This window comes from Cygnus atratus, chromosome 7 (genome assembly GCF_013377495.2).
Source record: "Cygnus atratus isolate AKBS03 ecotype Queensland, Australia chromosome 7, CAtr_DNAZoo_HiC_assembly, whole genome shotgun sequence".
NCBI lineage: Eukaryota > Metazoa > Chordata > Aves > Anseriformes > Anatidae > Cygnus > Cygnus atratus.
Window position 1 is genome coordinate 12,863,791 of NC_066368.1, and position 19,557 is coordinate 12,883,347.

Consider the following 19,557-nt stretch of genomic DNA (forward strand, 5'->3'; position numbering starts at 1 on the left):
TTCCCTCACCCCATTTCCTTCCCTCACCCTTCCTGCTGCCCTCAGCTATCCCTAACATCCTCCCGCCCCAGCATCCAGCCACAGCCCCTTTCAAACAACATCTTTATCTCCTCAGGCCGAGGTATCCTCCAGGACCTGATGTCTTACACTGGACAAGGGCCACCAGGTCCCCCAGGTCCTCCTGGTCCTCCTGGAATCAGCAGGGTCTTTGCAGCCTATGGCAATGTCACTGAGGACCTTATGGACTTCTTCAGAGGTAAGTGACATTGACCTGGTGTTTCTGGCTCACGCATATGAGGTCCCTCCAGCCTCTTGTAGCATTAACAATCCTTTCACCCTTGCATGCTGAAGAAATATAATCAAGATGCAAAGCTGGAGACAGGTGGTCTTTCCATCCCCTTCCTCCCGTGCGGGTCTCATCATTAGGAAGGACATCAGGCTTTTCCACTACTTGTAGGAAACTTATCCCAAACCCTAAAGACCACTGTGCTTGCAAGCCCTGTGGTCCATTTTAAGCTGGTTGGGCTGGCACACGTAGGGCAAAACAAGAGAGCTGCTGCCCACTGCTCTCACATTGCACGGGCCAGCTCCAGCCCTGGTGACAGCCAGGACACTTGGGAGGGTGGCAGAGCAGTGCTGGTGACGTGAGGTCACAGCCTGCCCCTGGGACTTTGTTGGGACCAAAAGCATTTATGAGAATCCTGCTCTGTCTAATCCCATCTAACCTAGAGCAATGGCCGTGCAGTGTGACTCAGCGCTTCTCTAAGTGAACACAGAGTCCTTTGCAGGTGGTTTGTCCTGCTCACTCATGCTCACCTTCATTTTCCTCTCCAGCACATGGAACTGTCCAGGGGCCACCTGGTGAGAAGGGCGAGCGGGGTTACCCCGGACCCAAAGGTAAGGCTTGCCACCCCTTCCCTCTCACGCCCTCTAATGCCAGTGCCTTCCTGCTGCCTGGGAAGCAGCGCCGTGTCCAGCAGGGCGGTTGGCGCTGGGCTGCTCTCGGGGTCACAGCCCCCTGCAGGCCCTCAGCCCAAGACCGGTCTGGTTTGCAGACCGGTCATGCTCAGGGACAAACTCGGTCCTCTCCTCCTTCAGGTGACCCTGGACCGATGGGCCCGCCAGGACGCCATGGGCAAAGGGGACCCAAAGGAGAGAAAGGCGAGAAAGGTAGGACCGTCTGCACCCCCAGCAGAGCGGGGTGGGCTTGTGAGGGACTGGAGGATCCCCCAGACACCAGCCCAGCTCTGGGAACTGCTGGAGAGCTGACACAGCACGTGTTGGGTTGTTGTTGTTGTTTAAGTTTTTTTTTGTTGTTGTTGTTGTTGGTTTTTTTTCTTCCCCATGTGAATGCTTCACATAACCCGCCTTTCAACTTCCTTGTCCCCAGGTGAACAAGTGTACGTTGGCAGAAGAAAAAGAAGAAGTGTTGGGGTTTAAGGAACGAGCCGACTCAGTTCTGCACTGGGCAGCATTCCTAGCAGCCCACAGAGAATCTGTGTGGATCTTCACTGCCTTACTGCTAACATGTCCTTGCCAGTAAGCTAACTACTTAGACTCGATAGTTCGGTGTTGCTGCTGAGGTTTGAATGGCTCTGTTACGTGTCCAGCACGGCCCTGATGTGGGTGTTTGCTCCTGTTGCGAATGTGTGCCTTAGTGCCCCGACTTCCCAGGTGTGTGCGTCTGGGGGCTGACCAGGGCTCCCCGGCCCAGCCAGCCCAGGCTTCTTGTGTTACTCCCGGCTATGTAAAAAAAACTATCATTGTTTTTAATCAACTATCCAAGTATTCAGCAAAAAAGAAAAAAGAAGTCCTTCCCCACCAAACAACTGTTTTTTTCAGAGCTGAGACTCAGACAAAAAGTGCTGTAGGAAGCTCTGGGACAGCTTTCTGAGCGCCCCAGGACTTCTTCTCCACGTGCTCGCTGTGCCGGCCGCAGGCAGGAGGACCTGGTGAAGCCGGCCCAGACAGTGCTGAGTGGGGTCCTGGCTCAGGGGCATCTGGGAAGGGGCGTGGAGCACTGGTCCCCCAAACACTGCCCCCCATCAGGTGCTGAGCCCGGAGGGAGACAGGCCCGGGCTGGCTGGGCGCAGCCTTCCCCACCCAGCCGCACACAGTGCTGGTGCCTGCCCCGCTGCCCCTGTAGCACTTTCAGACCCCTGGCGTCAGCACCTGCTGTCACCCCGGCCTGTGACCTGCTTTAAAAAGTGATTCCCTCCCAGCCCTTCGGTTTTACAATGTGCTGGCACTCCGTGTGCACTAACCCTGCTCCTGGGCCTGCTTCTTTTGACAAATTCCCTACAGGCCAGGCACAGGCAGCACACGGGGCTCTCCCCGTGCCTCACAGGGAGCCTGGTCCTCGTGCTTTGCAGTGCCTCACAGCAGCGTGGCGGGGGGGGGGGGGGGCATGCACAGGGACAGAACCGAAGCACTTTTGTTAAGCAATTTGTTAACTTCTAAAAAATATTTTTGTATTCTGTTTTTTAAACACTAGGAAAAAATAACTTTTTAATGTAAACACCCCAATTAAAGTATATTTTACACCCCGCATGTGCCTATCAGTGTCACGTTGGGCAGGCAATGCCAGAATCAGTGATTGCAGCAGACAGAGTGTGGTTGGAGCGGCTGAGGGCTGCTCTTTTGCTTCTCATCACCCATACATGACAGGAGCAGGCAGCGAGTTCTTTCTTGGTATGGCAGGTTTTCAGTCACGTTATTGGGGGCCTCTGCACATTGCCACCACCATCTCGTTGCTTGCAGCGAGGCACTACGCGTCACGGGATTTCGGTGCTGGGGAAGCAGCCCGAATTTGGAATGTGGAGTGAATTTGGAATTCACTCACAGTTCCCTTGTATTTCAGGTAAGCATTCCAAGAACAAAACAGAGGCCATCTCAGCAAACTGTGATTTTTATTGTATTTACAGCAGAATTATTACAATATTCTACAGAAAGCCATGAAATCAAATTACTTTTAAAAACAAGACCAAAAAAAACACCAAAAAAAAAAACAAAAAAACCTGTTGTATGGCTGCTACTGCAAATTTATTTCCATGAGCTGTACATACAGAGATCCTACCCAACTATTTATCCATCTCCTGATTTTTGGTTGCTTCCTGTAAGGCAAAAAATAACTTGGTTTGTTAACACAAAACATTCAACAAACTGCTGGGACAACGTGAGGCCGGAGCTGCCGTGGCTTTCCAGGCTTTATGACAGAACAAACAGCGCTCTGCCCGTCTTGCTTACAGAGACCGGGGCAGGACAGCGCAACAGCTCGGTTTCAGTGGATGGCTCTAGAATGGCCAGTTTCTGCTCTTTCCACCCTTTCAGCCTGGGTGACTGATGATCAGGGAGAAAGGGGCTTTACCTAGCATGGAAACTGCGGAAGATATTTCATAAGAGCAGAGCAGCTTGGGGCTCAGTAACTCCCTTCTGCTTTCGGCGCAGAGAAGCGCGTGAGCCCTTGCTTAGTTGCTGGTTTAAGCACGTTTTAGCTTAAGAGGGTTTCTGCTTCCCTCTGGACCCGCTGACTGCCCTTGGGCCAGGAGTGCAGTAGTTACAGAAACGAAGGACGAGGACTGAGGCAAGAAAAAGAGGCTGAAAAACAAGTAAAAGCTCTGCAAACACCACCACCTTCCTAGCTAGAGAAATGCTATGAAGTTTTCTTCCTTTCCCTCCCTTTATCTGTTCTGATCCTTTGTAAGACTAAAAAATGTGCCAGGGCATCCTGGCTTGTCTGGGACCGAGGAAGGTTAACTCTCTCTGACCTCATTTCGGATCTGCTATCAATTAGAAGTCAGGGACTGGGAAACACATGTGGACACATCAACACAAGGAAGGTTCTCCAAGATCTTGATCAGATCTTGAAGTAAAATGGCAGGGCTGTAAATGCTAACATGCAAAGCAGAAAGTTATCCAGGTGGTGGCCAGCATCCGGGCTCCTCCTTGCCCTGAGCTCCAATGACTGTGGCACCACTGTCTTCATTTTGCTGCCATAAAAGACATTTTTACATTGTGGCCTGAGGAAAGCAACTACACTACTGTTTTGTTTGGCTCTATCAGACTCTAACTTCATTAAGGTGCTACAGTTCCTATGTATTCATTAAGAAAAAAATCCTGCTCCCTGTAGATATAACAAAGGTCTCTCGGATAGAAGAATCATTTTTTAAATATCTGGCTTGCTGGCTCTTTAGCCACGTTGGATACTGAACAAAGTCCTGTGAAGAATCACCGAGTGAACGCCCGTGGTCAGGACACCACGGGTCAGAGCGGTGGTACCAACAGCTGCAGCGCTGCCCCCTCTCACTTGGAGCTTCTAAAGGAAAACCTTTAACAATAAATTAGCGTAAATCTAGTCGACCATAGAAGTAACCTCCACACCATAGCTTTTCATGCCACACTTGCTTCTTATGCATTCAGCAGAGAACTTGAAAGAAAGAACCGTCGTGTCCTGTGGGAAACAGAGAGCAGCAAACGTGCTGGAATATTCCCTCTTCACCCAAGTAACAGCGAAGTTTAAACTAATTTAAGTTTAAAAGAGCTTGGTCATCCAAAGATCTCCCTGGTCCACCTGCAGGGCTGCACTGGCAGAGAATTACAAGGTGCTGGGAGCAGCTGAGCTCCCGTAACTGTCAGGGTGTGAGAAGAACTGCTGACTCCTCTATTTACAATGCCCCATCCCAAGAAAGCTAACTTAGCAAGTGCTGAAATCTGCTTTCAGCGCTGATTAAAAAACGGTGAGGTCTGAATCCGTCAGAGGCCATGAGCTTGCATGGAGATATTTTTCTTGCCCAAACCAACTGTAAATAGAGGAGCAGAGAACAATGCAGTGCACTGTAGTGCATGTGCTTTAGTGCCTTTGTTCATCTTCCTGCAGCCAGCAGCTATGATGTAAAACGAAGGTGAGCACGAATCAGTATTTGCTCAGCTTCTGAGGGGCACGTAGAGAAAATGAGATCTGCCAGAAACTCAGCAAGCAAGCGCATCGTTTTGACTACAGAAAATACACCTAAATACCTTTGAGACAGAGCTTCCACCATTTATTAAAGGGATTATGTGACACATGATAGGACAGAGATTGGATTTTATATCTCAGAAGATCTCTTCCAGGCCAATGCAAGACTAAATCTATTTGAATCGGATTTTCTGACAGTGCTCTAAGCATACACCTCCTCTCTCATGTTCCGCAATGCTGATAAAATGCTGGTTTTCAATCTAAACGTGTAAGTACCTATGTTAGTTCCTGTTATCCCAGAAAAGTGGATTTTCACACCAGATATAAATTCTCAGCAGTTACAAGACTGCAACTGCATAACAGTGCTCCGCAGCTCCAGACACGGCCAAGGACTCGCTAAGGCTTCGGATTGCTACATTCAGTCCCTCCCTTCACCACACAACTCAGGCATTTGTACAATTTACAGTGAGGTCAGATTGCAGGAGCTTGTGTGAAAAGGATCTTCAAATTAAAGATTTACCAGATGTAGACAGAGGGAACCACTATGCCAATATATATTAGCAAGTTATCACTGAAACTGCCGAAAATGTAAGAAGATTAATGTTTCTCTGAGAATTTAATGTGGATAAAGGCAGAGATAATCCAGAAGAGGAAATCTGCCTGCCATGTTTACTCTCCAAATAAATCACTGAGCCTGCTCCATACAAAATTGCAAACAAATTCTGTTAAATACAGAGATGAAAATTACTTAATGTTATTTTAGTAACGGTCAATTTATGATGGTGGAACTTAAAGGAAAGGCCTTCAGAGTCTTTTTTCACCCTACTGAACAAACAACTTAAAGAACTTTGCATTTAGCAACAGATAACATTCTAGAGATAATGATATGTGAATTTACAATGGTACACAATACACGTTTATATAATAAAATGCCAGAAATTAAGGCTAGCTATTAAAGTAATTATGCTATCAAAAAGTTACAAAATTTAAATTAAAACATGCATTTTCCAACTGCTTTTACTGTGCTGTAAATTTTAAATGTCTTCACTGAGAAGGTATAGTTTCAACATCCAAGGATTTCAGCATCCAAGATTTCAACCACATCTGATTAAAGTCCTATGTTAATTTGAGTTCATTCACATGCATCAATACTGTTCCCATGAAATGAACATCGTGTAAATGTTCACCAGTCTCACATTTAATGCAAGCTAGCAAAACAAAACCAACGGTTGCAGTTGATGCCCAAAGAGACTACAAAGTTAGGCCTCAAATAACAGAAAACAAATACTATTTTACAAATTTAACGCCAGCATACCAAAGTACAGCTTATAATACTGCCTTGATATGACTCGAACCATCAAAAGGAGTGCAGTACAAGTGACCTAATACACCCTTCCTTCCCTACCAGCTATATGAGAAACATTTCAGATTTTTTCCACTGCAGATCAGTCAGGTAAATAACTTATTTTACATCTATGAACTTAAAAAATAAAAACCGTCTATGTTAGTACGTGGCAACACAAAAGCAAAAAACCAGCTTCATTAAGTATTTTGTCTATATATTTAACTTAAATCTTTCTATAAAATAAAATGACTAAAACAAACAAAAAAATCAAGTTAACATTTCCAACCAAATCAGACTTCTGCCGTGGTTATCCATAAATACAACCACCCACCTCCACTTCTCCCATGGAGTTTCAATGAACAGGCTTTGGTAAGAACAGAAGGATGGCTCTACCCATTCCAGGTACAGTTAGAGCGACCACGTGCGTCTCGCACAATGCTTCCTAAAAAATACATTCTACAGCTTTTCAATTTGTAGAACTAACCACCTGTAATAGCTAAGGAAAACAACAAACTGTGCATTTTAAAGTTAGCATTTCTTTCACCTTTACATATTTTAGTGCAAAATATTTTAGGGTGAGGATTTACAACAAAAATGGCAGTAGCAGCAAGAAATCTTCTGTTTTGTACAGTAACAACAATGCAAAGGAGTTTTATTTTGTTTTTGTTTCATAAGTGACAAATACTACCCTGTTGCCAGGATTAGCATACCTAAGTGTTTCAGGCACTGTATTAATTAAACTAGCACCCCATTTCATTATGGAACTAATGGACAAAATATGTAATGGAGATCAGCTCAGTTTAATTTATGCCAGAGGTTTCTTTTTTTAAAGAAGTTGCAAAGGTTTTTACTGTTACCAACCATATTTAAACACAAGGGTTCATTTTTTATGATTATTGGCATGTTCTGAGCGATTAGTTTCAGTCCTCACTATGAAGACACGGCTCAACGCTAACATTTTAAACCTCTTGTGGCAGTTTCAGTTGTGGAATTCTCTTGTGTAGAAATGACACACTTAAAAACACAGTAGCAGAACTTATATTATACAGTTTAAATGTTCACATAAGAAACCTTTTTTTGTGATGAGAAAGATTATAATTCATATTTTAGGCTTACTTAAAAGTCAAAACCATAGATAACATACCTTTTGAGACTGAGATAAAAAAACATTCTTGAAACATCTGAAGGACATCACATTACCATTATACACCAACTCCTTTTCTCTTTTCTTCCATTCAAAGTAGTAAAAAAAAAAAAAAAAAAAAAAGAATGATCGTGACACTGATTGTCTCCACTGAAAACAAAAAGTGCCAGGTCTTTTGATGTACTCCACAGATTAGATCAGGTTAGACGATGAGGATGAAGAACTCCAAATATGAAAAACCTACAGCAGTTCCCAGAGTTACGACCCAGTGGAGTGAAGGCTGGGGATTGGATAGAATTTGGAAATCCGGCTTTGTGTTGAAGGGTTAAGGCATTCAGATTCTCCAGTCATTTTAAAGAAAACTTCCTGCTCTTGCAGTTTTCTGGCAAATTCTTCTTCCAGTGTCTAAAACCAAGATCAGATTGTTATATGAATACAAGGCAAAGGAAGTACAAGAAGCCTGTTCTACTGCTGACATGGTCTGATACAACATCTTAAAAAAATGAACAAACAAAACAAACAGCTACCACCACCACCCTCTCTATTTGTTACTTCGCACTCATTTTTTTTAATATCCTATTGGCTTCTGAAATAGAGTCCTAAAACAGATTTACTTCAGCTAAGAGGTTTTATACACAAATATACACACATGCCCTGCAAGAGGACCACAGGAAGAGGCTGATAACGTGAGCCTTTTTTGTTGCACATATTTTAACTTATTTTAAGTGAACTATAGCAGTTTTGTATAGTAGCTGCAAATTTTTTATATGATCTGTATTTGCTAGGTTTAACACTTCATTGTATTCCAATTCAAACCGCTCCAATTTACCTTTTTTCTTGGTCTCAATTTCTCTCTCCATTCCTTCAGTTCTTGGCTGTGCTCTTCATCCAGCTCTTTTAGCTTCTGAGTCTCATGCTCAACCAGTAGATGGCATTTTTCATTCTTAAAACAAGATAAAGATAATCCTTGTCAAACTAATTCAGATTAGACAACTTAATATTTGTATAGTGACATATGTTGTCCTAATTCTTTTTAATTAGCTTACTAGCCTGTGTAAACAGTGACGCACATAATTACAAGATAAAAGTTTGTTACGGGCCTGCATTATCAAGAGCTGATCTTGCCATCAGAACCAATTGAGATAAGAAATACTTGTAAATCTAAACACACTGCTGAGTACCATTCAGAGAGCAGCCGACAGCGCTGCTCCAAACTGTGGTCACTGATTAATAACGCCACGCAAGGTCATGCAGCATTTCTGCTTTGCTTTCTAAAGCCAGTTTGTGTAATTTATTAAAATAAATTACATTAAAAAGGAGGTAGTTTGTTGGATTTTTTATTGGAAGAATACTTCCAAACCTCTGGAAGAATACTTCCAATACTTCAACTCTTGGTGAGAGTTGAAGGAGTTGAGACTAACAAATGGGGTCTAGCGAGACAGAAATGTGCTTGCACAAAAGCAGCCTCAGAATCGCCCTGTAACAAGAAGGATAATCAAACCACATGTAAGTTTCACATTCCTTTAAGGTATATACACATTTGTTTAGCTTCCAGGGGCCTTTTGAAGCATGGCAAGAATACAGTTTAGCATTTGGCTGCAACAAATCTTTAATATTAAGGAGCAGTTGGCAACTGCAGTTTCTAAAGCACTTTTTGTTTCTAAGACTCCAGTCTCTATACTCTGATGCAGAGTATGAAAGCACAGGAACAAAAACGACAAGCACTTGGCTAGTCCTGAGTGCAGCTAAGGGCCAACTTCTCTTGATGTGGCTCAGAGTAGCCCTAATCTGCTTGATTTTGCTTTAGCTGAAAGTCTCACACACACTCCCACAGTACTTGGGGATTTGCCGGGGTGTATTAGTAGTAGCGCAGCCAGGGACTGTTTTCACCAGATGAAAGAAAACAATCGGCAGAAGTAGCTTCTCTGGCCACTGGAAGACGGAACCTTTCTCTATACAAAGGTGATCAGCAGGTGATCATTTAATGCATTAAAACTGCCTGGTGTCCCTGAAGCAGAGAAAAAGCAGACGTCATGGAAAAGGATGCCTGGCCTTCAGTATGCAGAACCTACTTCTACAAAACACATACGAAAAATGGCAACATTGAATTCCTTACTGCAAGAAGAGCATTCCTTCTAAATAGCTTCCAAAAGCTCAAAAATTGCAGCCTGCACTTTGCAAAGACTACCTTACTCCATGCCACCTGGGTAGGTGCTGCCTACCGCTGTTCCGATTAATGACATTTGAGCAAAAGTGGGTTAAAAGGAGATGGTGCCTACACAGAACAGCACTGGGAACTTGGTAAATATTCTAGGAGTTATCATCTGCTTATGGCTCATGCTCGTCTTACGTGTAAAACGATTTCTTATTAATTGATGTTAGGTTCTGAGTCTGGTTAAACAGTATCTCGCAGGCCTTTGAAAGCAACGTTGAAAAAATCCATGTAAATCAGTAAAAATGCAGGAAAAGATGTTTCTGCTTTGCCTGTGCCTGTTATTAACATGAATTTTCCCACTGCACGTTCATTTAATGTCATCTATTTTTAACCTGTAACTGGTGCAGTTCTCTGATGTTTGCTTCACACTGCAACTGAAGGTCCCGCATTTGATTTTCATGTTTCTGATGCTGAGCCAGTCTCTCATTTTTCTGTCTCTTCTCTTCTTGAACTGCAAACTAAAATTAAAAAGATGATTTGTATTGTGCCTCTATAGACAACAGTTTACATGACTCAAAAATGTTTAAAACAGAACAAGTATAAACACCATACCATATTAGTGAACTGAATGGTTTTAAGATATATGAATATTGACTGTATTTTTATTTTATTTTTGAACTCCTACAAATGGAATGGCCTCACAGTTTTGTCCACCATTTCATTTCTCTGCACTCTAATCTCTCCATAAAGCACAGCACGTTTCACTTTCAGACACCTGAAGTTAACTCCCTCTGAAGCTAAGTGACACAGAAGTGTTGCTACATGTCTTGGTTAAGGTTGATGTTAAGCAGTAAGGGAGCTACTTCCTAGGTTTTACATCCCAGATTTTTCTTTTTATCCTTCCATTGCTCATCATATGAAAACCATGATCTGGGACTTCTGTGCATAAAGCAAGTCTCTAAACCTTCACGTTTCCTTTTAAAAGATGACTGAATACCTACAGTTTTAATTCAAGAGCTCACTAAAATCAAATATTCTTAGAAATACTTACACTTCATGGAGTCACAAAAAGCTGAGGTTCGAAGGGACCTCTGAAGACTGTCTAGTCTAACCCCTCCCCCCACCCCCCCCGCTCAGAGCAGGGTCAGAGCAGGCAGCTCAGGACTGCGTCCAGCTGGGTTCTGTGCATCTCCACAACCTCTCCAGGCAACCTGCTCCATTGTCTGACCACCCTCACAGTGAATTTTTTCCTCATTCTTAAGTTATACACTTACATTGACTTATATAAAACTATTTCAGTTTGTGCCGACTGCCTCTCATCCTGTCACTGGGCTCCACTGAGAAGAATGTGGCTCTCCCTTCCCTCCCATCACACATTTATACATACGACTAAGATCCTCCTGAGCCTTCTCTTCTCCAGACTGAAGCGTCCCACAAGTTCAGCCTCTCCTCTTATACCATGATCCACCCATCCCTTAACCATCACCACAGCCCTTGGCTAGACTTGCTACATTAAGCCCGTGTCTGTCTTGCACTGGGGAGCCCAGGACAGGACCCAAGACACATCCCAAGTGAATAGGGGACGATGACTTCCTCCGACCTGCCAGCAGCACTCTTCCTCACGCAGCCCAGGATGCTGTTGGCCTTCTTTGCCACAAGGGCACACTGTTGGCTCCCATTCAACTCGTTGTCCATCGGGACCCCTGGGGCCTTTTCAGCAAAGCTGCTTTCATGGTGGTCAATGCCCAGCACATGCTGTTGCCCACAATTATTCCTCCTGAGGTGCAGAACTTTGAATTTGCCTTTGCTGAACTTCATGAGGTTCATCTCTGCCCAATTCTCCGTCTTGTACAGGTCATTCTGCATGGATGGGTCTGGTGCCATTCATCAACCTAGTTTTGTACCATCTGCAAGCTTGCTGAGAGTGCATTCTGGCCCGTCACCACACTTAACATTTACATCACAACAAGATTTTACACTACTAAAATAGTTTTTATTACCTGCTTAATTTTTTCACGATCTTGGTCTGGAGAGGCTAATGAATTGATTCTTAAACTTTTCTTAAACATAGCCATTCGAGTCTTCGCTTCGCTTCGTTGGATTTTTGGCAGTCTGGCTCTTTCCTGAGTTTGCTTGTTCTTTAACTCCTCAATAAGGCGTTGATTATATCTCTGCATTTGTTCCGTTTCCTAAAACATTAACCACATGGAAATGTTACAGAATACCTGTTATTTTATAACTTTTACATCATTTCATCAATAAGCATGTTGTTTGAGGGTTTCTTTCAGTAGAAACCAGTGGCCCTGCCCTAGTGGTAGGGCTGGGTTGGATCAAGTCTTCCATTTATTCCAGGGAGCTCTGGATCATGCCCAACCCATACAAAGTTATTTAATGATCTAAGAAATATGGACATGTATTACCAGTTGTAATCGGTACAACTTCTGAATTACGTTTTTTAAATGTCTCTGCTATTTGAAAGGAGAAACTTTAGTGGAACTGAACCTCCACTCCTGCAGTTGTAAAGTTACAGTCTGGTTTAGATTTCCAAGATTTGAACTACTCTGTTTAAGGTTTATTTGTTTTTCAGTACAAAGCACAGAACATATACAGCATGGAAATACGTGCACAGGTGTTGCCTAGGCAAGCGAAGAGCTACGTGAAGAGATCACAAGTCTAAAATTTATTGTAAATCAAGCCAATATGAAATATATTTTTGATTTAATACACAAAGTAAAGTATTAAAGTCAACACTAACTTTTTCATGCCTCTTAAGCAGCTGGTGCCTCTGCATGAAGTACTGATCCTTGAGCTGCTGTTTGAGGAGCTGGTGTTTCTCTTGTAGATGTCGCTCCTCCAGCTCCCAGATTGCAGCTTCACGAGCTGGAAAAAACATAGGCTGGTTTAGGAAGTGCAATACAATAATTCTGAATCCACCTGTAAGTGGATGTTCAGAAGTGGCCTACAGTTGCATTTTAAGAGCAAAGCTTTTCTATAGCACGTGTTTTTATTATGGTTCCGTATTAGTCATGAGGGCATCTGATTTCAGAAGTTTCAGACAGACTATTGATTTATTAAGAATGTAACACAAACAAATGTCTTTAAGGAGAGAGTCTGATGCTGAATACCTCTCATGAGCTGCTGTTTGTTGTTAAGGCAATCACGTTCAATAGTGGCTAGTTCTGTCTTCTGCTGCTGAATTATTTTCTTTAGAGATGCGTCCAGTTCTTGTTGCTGCTTCTGCACAAATTCCTGCTCCTGGTGAAAACCAATAGAAATAAATTAAATTTTGTTCTTCTAGCCACATTACAGTTTAATGAAATTCCCAGTTCTATGTTATATAAACACAAAAAGAAATACAGCTAAGAAAATTTCAGGTAACATGCCTTGTGCTATAGAACTACGCATCTCTGGTATTTTCTATGCAGAGAGTAGAGGATATTTTTAGTATTTAAATACTTTCAGAAATAAGAACAAAGGCAACAGACTAACCAGTCATCTGCAAATCATTCCATCTCATCTCTCCTTAAAACAAACTGCAGGTTCAAAGCTAGTGAAGACAAACATGCTCAATATAAAGTTGATCTCACTATATCAAATGTTACAGTTCATGGATGTCAAAAAAAACATTTATGATTATTTTGCTTTGGGTTATTAGGTAAAGCCTGTTTATTTATATGTTGGGTTTCAGATTTGTATCTCTATCTCAAGTGCTTCATCCTGTCATGAACTCGAGTGGTTTATCTTGTCACGAATGCCAAGTTACTGATGGAGGTTTGGAATCCCGTCAGGCTGCCATGAAGACTCCCAATGGCTTTTGTGGGAATTGTGTCCTGCAGGACTTAGAGACTCGGTGCACCAGAGCTGACCTGGCTCCTTACAAAGTGATACGCCTGCCACCTGTGTGATGCAGTCCCCGTATCACCTGCATCTTCCTCTTATCTAGGGTATCCCAGTATGTGTCATCACGTTACAAAGAGCAGGTACCAGTAGGAAGGCCCCACCACACCCTGAGGACATACTGTTGCATTTCTTCTCTGCCACTATTCAAAAACCAAAACCCAAACATAACTACAAGCACGCAGGCATGCACACACACTTAAAGAATTAAAGCAGATGCTTCTACCGGGATATAAAGGTCAAAAAAGCACAATAGTAGTGTAGGTATCAGAGCCAAGGCGAGCAGCTGCAGAGCTTGCTGCTATACATAACAAAGCAAAAAGATGGCCTGTTGGAACGGAGATGGCATGAGGCAGAAAAACAGTGCTGGGCTACAGGCGATGAGTGGAAGGGCCTCCTGAGCTAAGCATTTTATTTTTACTGAGTGAGCCATCAGCAACATATGGAATTAGGTATTTTTTAAAAATCCTTTGTTATGTCCAGGAGAATCTTGATTTTCATCTCCACAGAGTCATTGAACAGCAGACAAGGCTTTCATTTCTCCCAGGGGGCAGCAGAGTTGCACAAGTAACAGAAAACCAGAGGGAGGCAGCTGGTGAATGCTCACACAGCAGCAGACCTGAGGGTACAAAAAGGACTGGGAGGCCACGTTTGAGAACAACGCCAGGCATTCCTAACTAAATATGTAGACTGAAGAAAAACACTGCTTTGGTTCCCCTTCTAGATGGAAAGGATACAAAACCTAGGAGTTTATTTTGAGCATGCGGGCACATAATTAATACTGTGTATGATCTGCTGGGAGTTTTTTGATTTAGGAAGTGCAAGGGGACAGCTGCTCTAGTGTAGTCATGGTCAAAAACCAATTATGCTTGGGATTTACTGTCAGTAATTTAAATATCATCGCTGCTGCATCTACATTGTAAACCTTAAACACACAAAAAAACAAACACAGAAACCATACTAATTGCTAGTACTAAGATAAACCAGGCAATCGCAGAAAACAATCTGGCCTTTCTACTTCCCACATCTACCCAGGTATCACATAAATAACGAGCAGTGACCTTACTGAAGACCATGCTGGGTGGTGTAAAATGCAGGAAGTACAAGGCAGTCTGCCTTTTTAAAATTACCACTTGGTTTCGCTCAGTATCTTAAACTCCCACCTTAACAATACATAATCTCACTGCACGTGGAGCATACAAGTCACACTGTTCCTCACATGTGCTGAACAAATAACACACAGCATTATATCACGTTTGAGATAAACTTCAGGTGTTTTGCCCAGAGGACAGTAAAAAGATCAAAATTTCAGTAAATAGCGCAGTGAAATAACATTTGTGCTAACTTTCTTGAAGGCAGCTGTGAAACTGATCAGCACATGAGGAGAAGGAGAAGAAAACCACAGATCTGGAAAATTAGGGAAATAAAACTTTTTGGTTTGCATTTTAGGACTTACATCCTGCATTTGTGCGTTGAACAGCGTACACGAAGACAACTGAAAAGACTGAATCATAACCTGAGCAACGCCCTGTGGGACACAACGTACTTCCTGTGTCAGAATACAATCAAATGTAGTGCTGCTCTTCAAAAGAAAGAAGGTAACCTCTGCTGTACGTTAGAAATATACATTTAAAACGTCAAGTCTAATCGCAAAAAAGCGGTTGCTGACAGTAAAAATTCTGGCCATTTAAGATGTTCTATTTGCACCTTGCCTAGTACTTCCTCATTCCAAGTAAGGATCTTCCACCTTTAAAACTGTCCCTTACTTTAACATACTGAAACCAGTGAAGGAAACAAAGTCACCACAACCATTATGAAAATTTAGTTCCTGAATTGTTTCCTTAACAAGCTTAGAGATGCATCCTCGGTATGGGGAGAGCTGTAACTCAATCAAATTCTTGGCTGGGAAATCCCCTCCTGAACCAGACACAATCAGATAGAGCTGCTGTTATTTTCTGCTAGGTCACAAACATTTAATCTTTAAGTTACTCAACCCAAACCTGCTCTGCTGGGGTACAAACTCACTCACGTACAAACTATGGCCATCACAAAAGCATTTTTTCTAAAATATTAGCCTCTTTCCAGCTAACTCATATAAAGGCAGCAAGTTTGAAGGCATGACATTACATATGTCGTCTTATAAAGTTTCCCTACACCTAGATGTTAAATAGTTTTGTTTTACCTAATCTGTTCTGCTACTAGCATAAGATGCCTAATGCTTACAAATTCTATATATGTTCCTCCCCTGTGCTTATAGTGCCCCCAAATAACTCCTGACTGAAACCTCCATCATTTGATGGGCCTGAGGTAAGGGTACTTACCACTCATAAAAGCACTGTAACGAAACTTGTCATAAAAAGAGTTATTTTTTTGGCACAACATAACAAAACATTCCGCTCAACAGCACAAACCTGAAAATCACCGCTCCTACAATTCTACACATTATACTCCATGGGAAGTGACATGGGAATATTTGAAGAAAGAGAGCAATACACAGGGTTAGTTGGAGTTAAGTTTCATGTTCACTCAACAACAACAAGTGAAATTATCAAGCTGTGTGAATACTGCTGCCTTTTGTATTTTAGTAGCTTGAAGCTGCCATTGTTACCTGAGCATGCTGGCTTTGTGCAAGCTCCTCTTTCTTGCGTTTCATGAGCTCTTTTCTCAGCTCTTTTGGTGCTTTCTCCACTTCACATAAAACCTACAGTGTATATAAGCATGCAGAAGGTGGCAAAAAGAACACTTTTTCTCCGTAGCAAGCATTATTGTGAACACAGGACATGCAGGTCAAGCACTAGAGGAACTGGGAAGCGTGCATTACTTCAGTGGCAGGGATGTTAGCTTAGTGAGGAGAGCTTAATGAAAAGAGACGGAACAATGCATGCTTTAGGTGTGCCAGCGCAGAGAGAGGCATATGCCAGCTTCTTTTTGCATGCAAATGCTGCCCAGTGCTCTCAGAAATGGCAGGCCCTTGGCTTGCGTTTTCATGCAGCAGCTAGAACAGTCCATAGATAAGAAAACCGCCACCTGCAGAAGTGGCATTTTCTTAAAGCACTACTGCAAAAGGGCTACAGAGTATGTTTACCTCATGGTAAAGCTGTGAAAAATGGTTGGAAACCTAAAATGAATTCCACTGAAAAAGAGCTGTTCCTGACACTGTCTTGAATATGAATTTAGAAGATGCCATTATCAGTGTTTCAACCATAAATGACATCTACATAGGGTAAGTCTTAAAAATAATCATAGAAGCAAATAAAATATTAATGGTTGTAAATGTTCAGTTCTGAAGAATTTAAAAGCAAAAGCCATCCGTAACTGATTATGTTTTTAAGAAACTTTTCATTATACATATGCTGAAATACAACATGTGTTTCAGTTCAATGTGAATTAGACTAGATGAGTAGAAATATTCTAAATATAACCTGGCTAAATCAGCTGAATATGAATCTGTTACTTTGCTGATTTTTTTTAAACTCACTTTAGAATTACAAAACTTAACATTGCACACACCTCAATATAACATGGGTAGTTTGAGAGCACCAGCTGCATTTTCCTTCAAACTGTAAATCACCTTCTGAAGTTCTAAATACAAAACTATGCACCCAAAAACCAATGCCTATTTGTTTAGTAGTGGAAGCATCATCAGAAAACAGAGTCCAAACCACCACATGCTATTCCTGTTTCCATGAAAGACCTGCTTTTAGCTCAGAGAAATACATAATTCTTCCCGCTTTCCCATGTAGGACCCAATCACCAGTAAGTAGAAAGAGACTCAAAAAATGCAAGAGGTTCCACAAAAGAAGAAAAATGGTTATTTATATATGAGCAGACAGTTCAAATTGAATACATTTTTTTCTATGCATTTTTTTTTAAACTACAGGATGTTTCTATGCAAAAGCATGGACAGTACAGATTCTAAAAGAAATCTCTAGAAATCTATTAACTATTAGAGCAAACACTAGAGACATTTATATACAAACAAGCCCTACATAGCTGATCTGAAACTGAAATAAAACCGCTATCATGATGCAAAATCCATAGAGGTGCACCACTCTTATTCTAATGCAAGCAAATCAAAAGCATAAGGTGTCAGTGTAAAACTGTCACTCACTTTGCCTTAACTGTACAACACACAGGAAATTAATTGTGAAAGATCTTAGGTCATCAGACTTGTCTCTCCTAGCTTGCCTTTTTGAGTTAAAGAACAAAATTCATGTAACTAATACTTAATATAGAGCAATTCTAAACCACATCAGCAGGCACTTTATAAAAATCTAATGAATTAACCAAAACTCAGGAATTTAAATGTTTCTTCTCGTTAATCGAGATCATACTCTTTTCTTTGGAATTCTAATTTGGTAAGTATTTACTAAGCAGTTATACCTGGTTAGTTTAAAGTAGCAATCTCAAATATTTTCAGTCTTTAATAACATACCATATCTTAATGTACTATTTGTAAAAAGAATTATTAAATATTCTGTGAAAAATAAAGTCTCGTAATTTGATGACATTTTCTAGATTAAGTCCATACCCAAACAGTCCTGTTAGCTGTTTGTATTTCACTTTTGGCAGTAAAACAAAAGGAATAACACTGACTACTAGTACTCCCTCCACAACTTATAGCACACGAGGTTGATGTGACTTTTGGGAGACCTAACCTTAACCATTTGCTATGGCCATACTCCTTATTTTCTGTACCATCATCTTTGTCTCTTACCTCCTTCTTTTTGTTCTTCAACATGTTCTGGAATTTGGACAATTCTTTCTCCTGTTCTGCTTTGATGCGTTTTGCTTCATCTCGTAAACGATTTGTGTGTTCCTGTTCCAACCGCTCTATTGTCTGCTTCTGCTGCTTCTCTAGATTTTCTATTTCTTGATCATATTGTCGCTTTTTACTCTGTTAAGAAAAACACTTTCTGTTTACTGGCAGGTGAGTTCTAGCATACAAGCTGGCCATCCCATAACACAAAAATATTGCCATTATTAGCAAGAATGAAACTTAAACTATAGCCATCAGAAAGAAATGCCTGTAACCTTGTTATTATTATTTTGCCTACTCCTTCAGGATGTCACGTTTTAAGAGCACCAAAATCCAAAAACTCACTGTCATTTCCTGTTCAAAACGTCTGTACATCTGTTCTCGCTGTTGCAAGAGCTTGTTACTAAGCTGCTGTTGGGCTCTTTGCTCTTCTTTCTGAAGAAGTCTCAGCTCTCTTAGCTCTTGCCGCCTAATAATGAAAGAGAACTTTTAATATTGATAGAAAAATAAAAGAAAGTTATAAAAAAGCATTTACAGCTTAGGTCCACTAAAGCTATTTTTGAATCATCTCATTAGGAAACACTTTGCATTCCTTTCTATTGACAAAAGAAATGAATGCAATGCCAAACATGACAAAAATAAGACTATTACCCCCCTTACTTTTACTAAAAAAAAATAAACTTTTTACTAAAATAACTAACTTTTTACTAAAAAAATCAGTTGTGTACAAGACAATAAAACCTCCTGTAAAATTTACTTTTACAAAAGCTTACCGTAGAAATCTCATTTCTTCACTTTTTGAGTCATTTTCAGTAACTATTTTTGACGTGGTTACACTCACTTCTACCCCATCAACAACAAACTTCCTAGTTTTCTTTAAAGTTTTCTTCTGTCTTCTAGTTTCCTGAATAAAACATCAGTAAGTTATTCTGTATCTAAGTCATATTCCTTTTTTTTTAAAAAAAAAAATCTTAATATTAAATTACTTCAAATGTTTGTGTGGAGGGCTGCTGCATATAAATCAGGAGTTCTTGGTTACTGGTTATCACTTAAGTGAGAACTTGGAAAAATTCTCATGTACTGAAACATCCTTTATTCAAAGGAAAACTGATTACTGATCATCTAAATTGCCGTTCAGAGAAAAAGCTAGGTAATCCCTGAATGAAAAACTGATGCAGTTTGATTTTCAAGAGCTGAAGAGAGTTGCAAGTACTGTCGGCTTGTGCCCAGTCATGAAAAAAGGTATTTAATTCTGAAAAACAGTACTGAACCTGAATGGCAACTAACTCATCTGCTCAATTCA

General features: G+C 41.3%; 2 protein-coding genes across 3 annotated transcripts in view; one reads left to right on the forward strand and one right to left on the reverse strand.

Annotated features, from left to right (window-relative positions):
- The window catches only part of COL17A1 (collagen type XVII alpha 1 chain), a 35,446-nt gene extending 32,863 nt beyond the window's left edge, over positions 1-2,583 (forward strand). Inside the window, exons 53-56 of the mRNA XM_035547750.1 lie at positions 116-256; positions 835-897; positions 1,099-1,170; positions 1,391-2,583. Coding sequence (XP_035403643.1) covers positions 116-256; positions 835-897; positions 1,099-1,170; positions 1,391-1,440 — 326 coding nt within the window. The 3' untranslated portion in view covers positions 1,441-2,583. The remainder of the gene's footprint in view (positions 1-115; positions 257-834; positions 898-1,098; positions 1,171-1,390) is intronic.
- Positions 2,584-2,890: 307 nt separating this feature from the next.
- SLK (STE20 like kinase) overlaps positions 2,891-19,557 on the reverse strand; it is a 48,673-nt gene continuing 32,006 nt past the window's right edge. For both annotated transcript variants that reach the window (XM_035547902.2, XM_035547901.2), the window contains exons 10-18: positions 19,028-19,158; positions 18,600-18,723; positions 18,213-18,392; positions 12,724-12,853; positions 12,354-12,478; positions 11,599-11,787; positions 9,991-10,116; positions 8,273-8,386; positions 2,891-7,848 (exon numbers count right to left, since the gene is read on the reverse strand). In XM_035547902.2, the coding sequence (XP_035403795.1) occupies positions 7,702-7,848; positions 8,273-8,386; positions 9,991-10,116; positions 11,599-11,787; positions 12,354-12,478; positions 12,724-12,853; positions 18,213-18,392; positions 18,600-18,723; positions 19,028-19,158 (1,266 nt within the window). In that variant the 3' untranslated portion in view covers positions 2,891-7,701. The remainder of the gene's footprint in view (positions 7,849-8,272; positions 8,387-9,990; positions 10,117-11,598; positions 11,788-12,353; positions 12,479-12,723; positions 12,854-18,212; positions 18,393-18,599; positions 18,724-19,027; positions 19,159-19,557) is intronic.